This window comes from Mus caroli, unplaced genomic scaffold (genome assembly GCF_978045245.1).
Source record: "Mus caroli unplaced genomic scaffold, Mus_caroli_1 scaffold_13, whole genome shotgun sequence".
Classification (NCBI taxonomy): domain Eukaryota; kingdom Metazoa; phylum Chordata; class Mammalia; order Rodentia; family Muridae; genus Mus; species Mus caroli.
This window is the reverse complement of record NW_028227268.1, coordinates 34,256,325-34,269,764: the sequence shown is the minus strand read 5'-3', so window position 1 is coordinate 34,269,764 and position 13,440 is coordinate 34,256,325. Positions and strand designations below refer to the sequence as shown.

Here is a 13,440-nt window from a genome sequence, read left to right as displayed (position 1 = left end):
TGCGGATGGTTGTGAGTCACCATCTGGTTGCTGGGATTTGAACTCAGGACCTTCAGAAGAGCAGTCAGTGCTCTTAACCGCTCAGCCATCTCTCCAGCCCCTCCCCCCCCCGTCCCCGCCCTTACAGATTGCGTTCCCACACACATATTTCTGCAGTGTTTCATTTAACCCCAAGCCATGGGCATTAATGTAGGTAGGTAAATACAGATGGTCCTAGCTTGTTGATTTTACCAGGTGCATAGGTTTAGAATGCACAAACCCTAACTTTCCAGCCTATTTTGAGATAGGGTCTCTCTCTACACAGCCTTGGCTTCTGAAACTCACCATGTAGGTCAGGCTGGCCTCTAACTTACAGATATTCAATATCTGCCTGCCTCTGCATCTCAAGTGCTGGGATCAAAGGCGTGTGCTAACATCCTCTACTACTTTTCATTTGATGAAATATTTGTTGTTGCTCTTCTGTTTTTTGTTTTTTGTTTTTTTTTCTTAGACAGCATTTCACTGTGTAGCCCTGGCTGTCCTGCAACTTGATCTGTACACCACCAGACTGGCCTCAAACTCAGAGATCGTTCGCCTCTGTCTCCTGAGTTCTGGGATTAAAGGTATGACCCACCACCTCCTGATCATATGATGAATTTTAATTAATTTTATGTGTATCAGTATTTTGCATGCACATAAGTCTGTACACTACGTACATGCCTGGTGCCTGCAGCGTTCAGAAGAGGACATCAAATCCCCAGGGACTAGAGTGACAGGTGGTTATGTCACCCTGTGGGTGCTAGAACTCGAATCTGGGTCCTCTGGAAGAGCAGTCAGTGCTCTTAACTGATGAGCTCTTTCTCCAGCCCGATGTTTTGTTTTTGTTTTGTTGTTTTTAAAATCTTGTCACTACGATCAACCATGATGATCTTCGCACAAATACCCTGATGAAATTTCTAAGGGGTGCTTCTCCTTGGAGGAACGGATATTCCTCCAAACCCATATTTTGAACAGTTGAACAATGACAGACTACGTTCCCCCAGGTTTTTATTTTCTTCCTCCGAATGCATTCATTCTGGGCTTTTACTTCTTAAAACTCCAGAGCTAGCGGGCGGGCGAGGGACGCCTCCAGCGGAGGAACTGCTACTTGCAGGCAGCTTTCCACTGGGCGTGAAAACAGACTGCTCCGCTGAGCCCCGCTTAAGGCGCAAAAGGCCGAGGAAGGAGGCCTGGAGGCTCGTGTCACTTGGAAAAGTTACTTCGCCCCTATTTGGGTCTCAGTTTCTAAGATTAGGCCCAGTCGAGCCTGGTGTCCTCAAATGTCTTATTGGCTGGCTGCTCCTGACTGTTGGATGTGCCGCATCCCCGCGAGCTCCACACTGTATTCCCTCCACCCTGCCAGAGAGGAGGAAGCTTTGCAAAGTTAGAAGAAAGCAGGCGCCACACTCCATCTTTCCCCAGGACGGGTCGTTTGCTACTCTTGGCGCAGCTTTGGCGCGCTCCCGCTCTTTTGGCTCCGGAATCGATTACTCGTATCTGAACACCCCCCCCCGAACACCCCCCACCCCCACCCACCCGGACGCAGGACCTGAGCGCTCCCGCTCAGCCCATCGTTTGCTTCTGCCTGGTTCCGCCCTCCGAATGACGTTGAGGCGGGACTGTCATCCTCCGCTCGGCCAGCCGCTTGTCCCCCCTTGGCTTGCTTGCTGCCGCTTCCGCTTCCGGTAACAGCCCGAGGCTTTCTAGCCCAAGTGGCCATGGCGGGGAGCCGGCTGGAGACTGTGGGGAACGTGTTCTCCCGGTGCGTGCTCCGAGTTGGGCGAGGGCAGGGTGCCTAGCGGGTCACGACCCTCCTGGCATATCCTTAGGGAACGCCGTTGCGGGTGTCCGAGCCGGGTGATGCCCTTGGCACGGAATCGGTGTGGTTTGTCTCTATCCCCTTGGATTTCTGTCCTGTCAGATTGTGCTCGCCACCCCATTTCGTCTGACTGGACAGGTCTTGCTTTTTCACTATGGAACGGTGGGTGGGCTGGGGGTTGGGACCCGAGCAAGAAGATGGAAGCTGTGTGTCGTGGCTCGCCCGCGTAGTCTTGGCACTTAGAAGGCGAGGCAGGAGGATTGCCACAAGACCGGGGCCAACCTGGCTTCGTAACGAGGCTACTGGTGGACTTATGTCAAAATAAAAAGCCTGCGTGGACACGCTGTAATCCTAGCTCTAGGGAAGTGCAGGGAGGCACTAAATTCAAGGTCATCCTTGGCTACACGCTTGAGTTTAAGGCTAGCCTAGGCTACATGAGAGCTAACCAACAGGACTTAACACTGTGGCCATGCTAGGTTGCTGTGTGTATTGGCCGTGCCTCCTTTAGGCGGGAGGTCCATTTCAGCTCACCCCTACCAGGCTGCTCTTTCCTTCGTTTAAGTTGATTCAGACTTTACAACCCTGTGGTAACCGACTGACCTTGGTTCTGTTCCCTTTCTAAGGACGAGGGATCTGATGCGGGCCGGGGTGTTGAAAGAGAAGCCACTGTGGTATGACATATATAAGGCCTTTCCACCCCTGAGAGAGCCTGTCTTCCAAAGGCCCCGCTTGCGGTATGGCAAAGCCAAAGCTGACATCCAGGACATCTTTTACCAGGAGGATCAGATTCGAGCGTAAGTGTCTATCCCCTATAGTGAGTAGGGTGCAGCAGACCTTCAGAGAGGAAGGCTCATGTAGAAGTCTGTGGGGTTGGTCTTGTATAGCAAGAAAAATCATGACATCTCACTTCTCCCTTGTGGTGAGAGGAAACAGAAGTTCAGGGTTGGTTTGTTGGTTTGTTTTACGATTTATTTATGTATAGGAGTACACTGTAGCTGTCTTCGGATATACCAGAAGAGGGTGTCAGATCGCATTACAGATGGTTGTAAGCCACCATTTGGTTGGTGAGAATTGAACTCAGGACCTCTGGAAGAGCAGTCAGTGCTCTTAACCACTGAGCCATCTCTCTAGCCCAGAAACAGAAGTGGAGTCTGGAGACTCTAAACTGACAAAGTTGCAGATAAAGTGTTTGTTAACTGGCCTCTGTTCTGTATGAGGTAGTTGCTCAGCCCTTGACAAACATCAGCTCATAGACTTTATTACTCCAACCCTGTCTTCGAAGGCAGGTATCATTGCCTCTGTGTTATTCAAGAGAACTGTCAGGTTCAAGGAGGTTAACCACCTATGGCCACCCCAGAGGCTGGTGGATCTGAGAATCACATCTGGCTCCACACTTAGTGCTATAACAGTAGGTTCTTTGGAAGTGGAAATAGGTGGAATATGGTCTGAGGATTTAATGTCTAACAGTTATCGAAGCCGCCCTGGAAAGGATGCTCAGAAGGTCAAAGCACTTTATAGTAACCATGACATCTGAAGGAAAGTGCGTGCTTTTGTACTTTCTTTCTTTTTAAAAAAAAAAAAAGATTTATTTATTATTATATATAAGTACACTGTAGCTGTCTTCAGACACACCAGAAAGGAGCGTCAGGTCTCATTACAGATAGTTGTTAGCCGCCATGTGGTTTCTGGGATTTGAACTCAGGACCTTCGGAAGAGAAATCAGTGCTCTTAACCGCTGAGCCATCTCTCCAGCCCTGCATACTTTATTTCTTTAGCATCTATTTCTTCCTTTTGTTCCTCTTGGGACAAGGTCTTGATCTTCCTGCCTCTGCCTCTGGAATCCCGGTGTTACAGGCTTGTATCGCCATGCCTGGCATATTAATGCACATTTCTTGTAGAAAATTGAGAAGCAAGGGAAAGAATAAAGAGAAAAGAATAAAGAGGAAAGGCACCTACAGCCCTCTTCTGAGGTAGTGCCTTGAAGATAGCTCCTGGTACCTAGCTGTCACTTTGAAAACATTGGCCCCGTAATCTTGTTTAACATTGTAAGACAAAATACTAGTATATTAGAGTTGTAAAGGTGAAGGAAGTGGTTTTTTTTGGTTTTTTGGGTTTTTTGTTTTTGTTTTTGTTTTTTGGTTTTTTGGTTTTTCGAGACAGGGTTTCTCTATACAGCCCTGGCTGTCTCCTGGAACTCACTCTGTAGACCAGGCTGGCCTCGAACTCAGAAATCCACCTGCCTCTACCTCTCAAGGGCTGGGATTAAAGGCGTGCGCCACCACAGGAAGTGTTTTTTTTTTTTTTTTTAAGTATTTTGCTATCTTTAAAATTTATTTTTAATAACTTGTCTTTGTGTTGGTGCATGTGAGTGCAGGCGCCCTCTGGAGGCCAGAGGTCTTGCAGTTTCTTTTCTTTCCTTTTCTTCTTTTCTTTTCCTTTCTTTTTTTCTTTTTTCTTTTCTTTTTTTTTTTTTTTTTTTTTTTTTTTTGGTTTTTCAAGACAGGGTTTCTCTGTGTAGCCCTGGCTGTCCTGGAACTCACTTTGTAGACCAGGCTGGCCTCGAACTCAGAAATCCGCCTGCCTCTGCCTCCCAAGTGCTGGGATTAAAGGCGTGCGCCACCACTGCCTGGTAAACTATGTGTTCTTTAATTTGCTTTCCACTTTTCTAAATAAAGTTGGAAAATGGGCTGATTTTTTTTTTTTAAAGATTATATAGCCCAGTTGTTTTTCTTTTAACTAGTAAAGAAAAGTTTAGATGTCACACTCTCGGTAGACATGCTAGCTCACACGTGTGACCCCAGCACCTAGCAGGTAAAGCAGGTGGGTCAGGAGCTTGAGGACAGCCTGGGTTACATAGCATAACTCAGTTTCATGCCACCACGGGCCGTATTTCAGGGGTATAGTGCTGAGCTAGCATGTATGAGGCCTTAGGCTCTTTTGTCTCTCTGTCACCCTACCCTAAAACAAGCAAAACCCAAACCTACCAGGGACCATGTGCTGTCCCGCTCACTGCTAATCTCGGTGTCTAGCCCAGTTCATGGCCTTTCAGATTGTTCATAACCCTCTGTTGATGAAAACATCAGTGGCTTAATGACTAGATGTATCCGTTGGGCTAGCTGAAGACACTGAACAGCCGAGGATGGAGAGTCAAGATTGAACTAGCTTTTTTTTTAAATTTAATTTAATTTTTTTTATTTTTAATTTTTTTTCCCCTCCACTTCTTTTGGTTGAACTAGGTTTTTTTGGTGGTGTGCTTTTTGAGACATTTGTGCAACTTCTTATTTTGGTTTCCATAGTGTTTGGATTACAGACATGAGCTATCTCCCGTAGTGTGAGGGTTACAGTGCAGCCCTTTCTGAAGACAGTAGAACAAGTACGCTTTGCTCCTCAAGACTTTCCAAGCATCTCTGCTCCAGGCTGACGCATGTACGTGGCCACTTAGGCATTGCTTCTTTGTGCTTTGCTATGCCTGGAGTTGAACGTAGCTTTACATACAGACCAGGCAAGCACTCAGCCACCTTGCCACCTCAGACCTTTTTGGTGGTTTTGTTTTGAGACTCATTATGATTCTTGGGTGGGACTTGCTTTGTAGATCATGCTGGCTTTGAATCTGGAGATGGCTCACACTTCTGAGAGTGCTGTCTTCTTGCTGTGTCCTTCCTTGGGAGAGAACAGAAAGGAGCATCCTTCTGTCTTTCCCTAGGACCCCCAGTGCTGTTTGCTTTAGGGGCTGTCTGTGTGACCTGATGAATGGCCAGACCTGCCGTCTCTACTCTTAGACCGTGGGGTTTCCCCATAGGAATCTTTAGTTCAAAGCAACCACTTCAAGGACAATGGGCAAAGATCATGAACAATTGAGAGAAGAAGAATCCGGTTTGCTTTCAAACTTAAAAAGATGTCTAATGGCTTTCTTTTTCTTTGGGGGCGGGGATGTTGGTGGTGATAAAACTATAATTATTGTAATTTTCAGTTTATCAGTTTGGCAAGGGGAATGAAATAGGAAAATAGACACTGGTATATTGCAAAATTTACTTGAGTGTAAATTTGGCGCAGTAGCTTTAAGAAGCACTTCGGCAGTTTGGAAGGGTATTTTGTGGTTTTGTTTCTCAGATAAATAGGTACCTACTTTGATTCCATAATACGTTTTTTTGTGGATTTATTCCATGGGCTTACTTGTACAGTACACTAGTAAGCACAGGTGTTCTTACAACAGTCTTGATGGCTGCGGACCAGAAACAGTCTCTGCAGTCATTTGAGATAATTTCTTCTAAAAACACAAGTGAGGGCTGTGAGTGTTTGATTGATGATGGTCCTGGGCCTCAGTGGGGGACAATCAGGATGGTTTTGAAGGGCCAGCAAGATGGCTCAGTGGGTAAAGGCGCTTGCTGCCATGCCTGATGACCTGAGTTCAAGCCCCACGATCCACACGGTGGAAGGAGAAAAATCTACTCCCTAGACTGTCCTCTGACCTGTGCTGATGTGTAGTGATGCACACACACCTCCATGCATATAGTAAATGAATGATGACATAGTTGTGTGACTGGTGGTACTCCATGCTACTGGCACACTTAAGAAGGGTTGTTAAATTTTTTTATTATGTTTTACTAAGATGGGGATGTGCATGTATGTACATGCATGAGTACATGCTACAGCATGCATGTAGGAGTCAGGACACGTTAACAGGAATCCTCTCCTTCCACCGTGTGGGTTCTAAGGATCAAACTCAGGCTTTAGGTTTGATGGCAAGTGTCTCACTCAGGCCACCTCAAAGGCCCAACAAAGATGAATTTTTTGATGTGCAGATTCTTCCCCAGTTTAGAAGACAGGGAGGGGGCACCCCTTTTGGGGAGTTAAAGAATGTGTCTAGAGACTTGAAAACAGTGTAAGAGCACTTGCTGTAGAGTATGAAGACCTGAGTGTGAATCTCCTGCGCCTGTGTGGAAAGCTGGGCACACCTACATGTCCCTCTGACCTCCGCACCGGGGGCAGAGGGAAAGATCTTGAGAGCAGTTTAGCCAGCCTAGGCCAAGCACTGAGCATCCAGGCTGGTGAGAGACCTGGGCTCAGCACTGAAGTGGAAAGCCATAGAGGAGGACACTTGATGTCCTACTCTGGCCTCCACATGCACCTGGACACTCAGTGCGCATGTCACACACACACACACACACACACACACACACACACACACACACACACACGAGTGATACATCTGTAGTGTTATCTGGTGGTGGGGTATTTCTGAGTGTGGTGACGTGTGAATCTGGTTAGTGTTGTTTTCTGAAACGGGGACAAGGAAGGACAGGGAAGTTGGTGGAGCAGAAGGGTGAGGGAGTGTTAGGCCTCCCTGAAATTCCTCTCCACTTGATGTATGCATTGTCCTTTGGCTTAGGCTCTGTAACTTCTCAGGGCCTAGCAGTTATCCTGTATTCCCTCTGCCTCACTCTCCATAGCCGATGATTGGAGATTCATATTGTTTCTATATTTTCTAGGAAATTCTTTGCAACCTATGGATCTGGTCAGAAAGCTTTTGATCTCCTCAACCCAAACTTCAAGTCTACCTGTCAGCGGTAAGCATTTCCCAGGCCCAAGTAAATATAGCTACCTCTGAAGGTTCAGCTGTTGTTTCTAGGAGGGGTGCACCTCTAGGCAGCTCTCTCTGGGCCCTGCTTGGTGCTGGGTAGCAGATGTCTCTGTAGCCCCAACACAGGCCTAGTATGGGCTGCTTGGAATTCTAGGTTTGTGGAGAAGTACACTGAGCTTCAGAATCTTGGAGAAACAGACGAAGAGAAGTTATTTGTAGAAACGGGGAAGGCTCTGTTGGCAGAAGGCATCATTTTAAGAAGAGTTCGAGAAGCAAGGACTGTGAGTACCTAATTGTCAAAGCTGTTCTTGTTGGGCCGGGGTGTAGCTCCATAGTAACATGTGTGTGTGTATGTGTGTGTGTGTGCTCACGCGTGCATGCATGCATGCACACGTGCCTGTACGAACACACACACACATACACACACACACACACACACACACACACACACACTTCAGTTGGTATTGCCTCTCTGTCCATAAAATGGGCAGGGTAGTTTGCTTTCCCCAATCCTTGGCTCAGCCTTAAACTTCAGGTCACATACTGTTGTATTGAATATACTGGGATTCTGCGGCCACTGCTTGGAACAAGTGAGTTGCTGTTAGGCTTCTGAGGATGTAGTTCTATAGATGTTTGTGTGCCTGGTCACTGGTACACTGGCAGCATCTGAGAGGCATGCTTGTTCCTGGTCCTGTAAGCAAGATGATGGTAGTCACATTCTCTGCAAACCCTAACAGGTCAGCGTGAGACTTCAAGCTTCATCAGAAGGACGTGAGCCTCAGGAAGACGATGACCTGAAGCAGCGGGGGCAGGTGAAGCAGGAGCCAGAAACAGCCCCGTCCCCTCCCTGAGGCCCTTCAGCGCATGAGCACGCCCATCACCGCTGGCCCAAGCCGATGGACTCTGATGGCCTCCATCTCTCAGGCACGTGTGCCTTCTCTTAGTCCCTGTTTTCGGGATGTTATGAATCTCAGTACTGTGGTTTGAAACCACCAGCTTTGTGAACTTTTATTTCAAGACATGGTTAAATAAAGGGTTCTCCAAGGCTTACAAAGTAAATTGACTTTGAAACTGTAAATAACACCAGGAAGCCTTTAAAGGTGCCTTGTGCTGGCCTTGGGCTGCCCGCACCTGAACTCTCTGGCCTTCTCGTCTGGATCCCTCAGAATCCTACTTGGCCACATGGTCTGGTCCCTCCACCAAGTGTCTGTGGGTGGTGTTTGTACTTTTTTTCTGTAGAGCTATTGACTGCATCTTGACAGGCACAGCCAACTCCTGCTGCAGTAAGACCGAGTGCCTGTTTGATGTGGACGAAGATCACACCCAGTCCTTGGATGTCACGGGTTGGGTTCATTGTGCTTGAGATGATCAGCATGGGCTCACAGTTCAGAGGCTGCCTAGAAATTGTTTGGTGACTGAATAAATGACCACACCTAGCTAAAGACTGACATTTTCCTAGTCACTGGATTTCCAAGATGGCAGGGGTAGGGGGCTGATTCAGGTGGTCTTCCCCACAAACATCCTGCCGCCCTGGTACTGCTTCCTTGTGTTGTGTTAGACTGAATAAATGCGATGTCCTGTTGTGATTTGGTTCTCTATTTGTGGGTAGTTTCATCCAGCAGTCAAAAGTCTTAAAGCCTCTGGCTTCTCAGCGCAGTTCTGAGTGCAGGCCTTTCTCCATCCTGCACTGAAGGACAGTCTGTACCCTGTCCACCTCATGCATGTGAGTGTGGGTGAGTCTAACTGGAGTGTTTCTCTGCTGCGTTACCCACTGCTTCCGGCATTGCTGCTGGTTAGTTTCCTCACACTGGGGGTGGGGTGGGGGAATCTCACTTTCTGATGGAGAAGCAAATCTCCATTCAAAGACATTAGACACCTATTGGGTTCCATATCAGGTTAGATTTTGGGGAAAGGTGACCCTGGTTGCAGGGGTTATGGGTGAGACAGCCCCAAGGGAGGGAAAGCTGCCCCAGTCTCTTGTTCCTTGCCACCTATGGGACACTCAGGAGAGCTGGCCCCAAGGTTATCAGAGCCAGAGAACTGGCCCTGCCCCTCACTGCTGCAGCCCTTGGGAGATGAGGCCCTGCACCTTGCCTGGGCAGCACAGTAGTGCTGTCTATGGTGGCCTGGGTGTGGGTGAGTTGGCCTGAGGGTATGAGAGCTGGAGAATTGGCCCTACCCTTTGCTGGCTGCCAGCAATGGGTGACCTGGTGGGGCAGTGCAGGAGAGCTCACCCTGGGTAGTGTGGGTGTGGGAGAGATGAAGTCTCACCAACTCAGCTCCCGCCCAGGCCCAGGTCCAGGGCTTTGAGTTATCCCAACACAACATCTACCCCATCTATCAATTGCTGGAGCACCTGAAGAAGTCAATCCTGAAGATCCAACGTTGTTGGATCTCCGTGACACAGGGCAGTAACTGAGTAGTCCTGGGGAGGCCCTGGTTTTGATAGTGTTGCAGTCAGCCAGAGGCCTTGAACCAGACTAACGACTGATTGCAGCGAACACTTGCAAGCAAAGAAATGTGGACAAAAGCGTATACTGCGGTACCCACTGTGACATAGATCCCCACCACCACCAGGGTCAGCTGTCCTACGCTCATGCCCTTGCGGCTGGCCCACATGCAACCCTACAAGCAGGGTCAGCCCTACTGTGCTGCCCAGGTGAGGTGCAGGGTCCACTCTCCTGAGTGCTTCCACTGGTGAGGGGCAGAACCAGATCTCCTGGTGTCATGGTCTCCAGCATCCCAGTGGGAAATAGAAGCCAGCCCACACATGCAACCCTGATGCCAGGAGAGAGCGGGTCCCTGGGGTTCAGCCAGCTTAGCGTTTGAGCTTCAGGCCAAATTACAGACCTGACTCTTAAAAAAAAAAAAAAAAAAAAAAAAAAACCAAGGTGGGTGGCACCTGAGGGATGACACCTGAGGCTCACCTGGCCTCCACATGGGCACATGCGTCCACTCACACAACAGGAACTCGGTAGAGGTTCCTGGGCGTGGGGCCCTCCTTGGATTAATCCTGGAATTCTTCATGAGGGAACATGGAAGGTTCTCTGCTGGAGTTCTGGCTACTTTATGGGTTCCTAGTTCTACCATCCTCCAACCTTATCCCTTCCAACCCCCAATGCAAGGTAGGAGAGAGAGAAGGCTAGAGGGGAAAGGGGGCTGTCGATCTCTTTAGACTCCTTCCTGCTGACTAGGGGAAGTTGAGTTCCTCGGGGCAATATTGATCTTTTCAGGATATCTCCAACCGCAGCAGTGGCGGGGGTGGGGAGGAGGGGAAAGCAGCCACTGCGCCCCTCTGGAGCTCTTGCATTTATACCCTCTCAAGAGACCCCAAAATTCCAAATGTAAACTATCTGCAGCTGGCAAAATCACGCCCTTGCCAGAGCATGAAGCAAATTACATCCCGCTGCTGTGGAAAATCTGAAGCATCCCATATCCCACACCTCGGATTAAAATAAAAACATATTCCCGGGGCTGGAGAGATGGCTCAGTGGATAAGAGCACCGACTGCTCCTCCGAAGGTCCTGAGTTCAAATCCCAGCAACCACAGGGTGGCTCACAACCATCCATAATGAGATCTGACGCCCTCTTCTGGTGCATCTGAAGACAGCTACAGTGTACTTGAATATAATAAATAAATCTTTTTTTAAAAAACATATTCCCATAATATTTCTATGTTTGTTTGCTTTTTAAAAATATTTATTATATGTAAGTGCACTGTAGCTGTCTTCAGACACTCCAGAAGAGGGCGTCAGATCTTGTTACAGATGGTTGTCAGCCATATGATGGCTGAGATTTGAACTTGGGACTTTCTGAAGAGCAGTAGGTGTTCCTAACCACTGAGCCATCTCTCCAGCCCCATTTCTGTTTTTAAAGAAACCAAAATTCCCACTACATGGGACCCCTCCTCAGGTTTCAAATATCAAATGACGGCTCCACTTGGTGTCTTTATGGTTCAGGTTGAGCGTCAGCTTCCTGATGAGCCCCCCCCCCCCCATAGGGACCGCACTCAGGTGCTTCACTGTGGTTTGTGTGCCAAGCCTACAGCCTGTGCCCAGCAGGCTTCCTGTGGCTTTCAGCGTCAAGCATTCCTTTCCTATGAGGAACAAACAAGGGCAGACGTTTTCACTTTGTAGCCGCTGAAGCATTGAACAGCTTTTCAGGAGCAGGGCCCTCCTGAGGGCTGGCAGAACTGAAGCTGAAGGCAGGTGTCCAGGCTCCAGTGACTTTTGCAGAAGACAAGCCCGAGGAGTTGGGTCTTTCTGGATGCCCCTGTTTGTACTGGTGTCACCTTGTGCCCATCACAGCCACCAGCCCTCGATGTAAGTGCAAAAGTTGCCGCGGCTTCCAGTTGTGAGGTGAGTTGAAATGATGGGTATCCAGCTTTCTGGTTTTCTCCTGGGTATGGATCGCCATTTTGAGGAGTGATGGGAACAGATTGTGATCGCCTTGGCAGCCGCACTGAGGAGTCTGCTGGGCGGGAGAGTGAGCAGGGAAGCCATGTTGTGGCTTCAAGTGTGAGTGTCCAGGAGACTGGTAGTGTGAAGTGAGAGCCAGTGGGGAAGGAATAGGGTTTTAATTCTGCTCAGGTGGGGGTTATAACCCAGTGCCCAAGTGGCAGGGATGACTAGGGCCCGGGTATTTAAGAAATGGATGAAGTTCCTAGTAAAGAAACAAGACGCAGAGCTGGGAGAATGAATGAGATAATGGTAGTGGTGGCAGTGATGGCAGTGGTGACAGTGGTGGAGGTGGTGACAGTGGCGGCAGTGGTGGCAGCAGGACACAACCCGGGATGTGGTATTTGGCCAGGGAAGTGTCCTCAGTTAAGGATAGGAAGAACCCTAACCCTAACCTTAACCCTAACTCTGAGGCAGCAAAAGAAGTCCAAGCCAGGAGCTGAGGCGATTGCTAAATCAGTAAATGGCTTGACTTGCAAGCGTAAAGTCCTGAGTTGAAGCTCCTTTTTTGTTTTTTGTTTCAAAGTTGGGCATGGTAGTACACTTGTAATCTCAGTGTTTGGGAGGCAGAAGTGGGCAGATCCCTGGAGCTTGCTGGCCAATCAGCCTAGCTTACTTGGCGAGTTCCAGCCTGTGAGAGACCTCGTCTCAAAAGAAAAGTGGGCGGTGCCTGAGAAAGACCCCTGCCGTTGTCCTCACCTCACTTTGCATATATGTAATCACATCACTTTTAGGAGGCCGAGGCAGGAGGATTGCTGCAGGTTTAAGCCAGGCTGGTCTTTTAAACATTACAGTTATTAAAGCGGGATGATAAAGCTCCAGAGGGTTCAGATGTGACCCACTTGGAGTCACTGGACCTGCTCCATTCTCGTCAGATCTGGCTGTGACCAAACCTGGCAGGAAGCTGAACTGGGTTGGCAGTTTTTCCGAGTCTGTCTAGAAGAGAGGGCACCTGACACAATGTGGCCCCGAGAGTGATAGCCTGCTGCACAGGCCACTGCCGGAGCAGAGCGTGGGAGTGGGGTAGGGAAACGAGAGCTCTCTCTTCCCCGCTCTGTGCTCTGGAGGTCCGCCTCAGAGATGAGTCAGGTCCCAGCCTCACTGCGGGGTGAGCTGTGTGTGGGCTGCCAGGCTGTTTCTGTGAGCCACTTGATGGAAGTCACCTTGGCTGGCGGAGGAAGGGCAGTTGCCCTCCTGTGGGAAAGACAGGAAATGATTTCCACGTCGCTCCTAGGGTAGTCCTCGGTGTGGCACACTGGCCTCTGATTGGATGTGCCTGGCTCCAGAGCGGTTTCTGTGGAGATGCTGCGCCAGGCAAGTGGCTATGGCTCCGACACAGTGAGTTGGTTGCTAGGGGAGGGTAAAGGAGGCAGAGAGTTGAGTGTCATGTCCCCTAAACATGTCACCATCAACTATCATTGCTTCCTTCCACCGGGAGATTGCAGAGGGAGTTTTTGTTGTTGTTGTCGACTTGCTAAGCTGACAATCACGTTGCATTTCAAGCTTAATTTTCCCCTTGATTGACGCCTTTCCTGGGCTCTAACTTAAACACCAGTCACCTGACC

General features: G+C 49.0%; 1 protein-coding gene and 1 long non-coding RNA gene across 4 annotated transcripts in view; both read left to right on the top strand.

The window, feature by feature from the left end:
• Nucleotides 1-1,666: 1,666 nt before the first annotated feature.
• On the top strand, nt 1,667-9,004 carry Mrps23 (mitochondrial ribosomal protein S23). Its single transcript, XM_021177094.3, has 5 exons — nt 1,667-1,780; nt 2,461-2,631; nt 7,327-7,404; nt 7,573-7,699; nt 8,156-9,004. Exons 1-5 carry the CDS (start codon nt 1,737-1,739, stop codon nt 8,267-8,269), a joined length of 534 nt encoding a protein of 177 aa, XP_021032753.1. The 5' UTR covers nt 1,667-1,736; the 3' UTR covers nt 8,270-9,004.
• A 3,615-nt stretch (nt 9,005-12,619) lies between these two features.
• The window catches only part of LOC115032551 (uncharacterized), a 37,174-nt gene continuing 36,353 nt past the window's right edge, over nt 12,620-13,440 (top strand). For all 3 annotated transcript variants that reach the window (XR_003838197.2, XR_015045001.1, XR_015045002.1), the window contains exon 1: nt 12,620-13,213. This is a non-coding gene — a long non-coding RNA (uncharacterized LOC115032551). The remainder of the gene's footprint in view (nt 13,214-13,440) is intronic.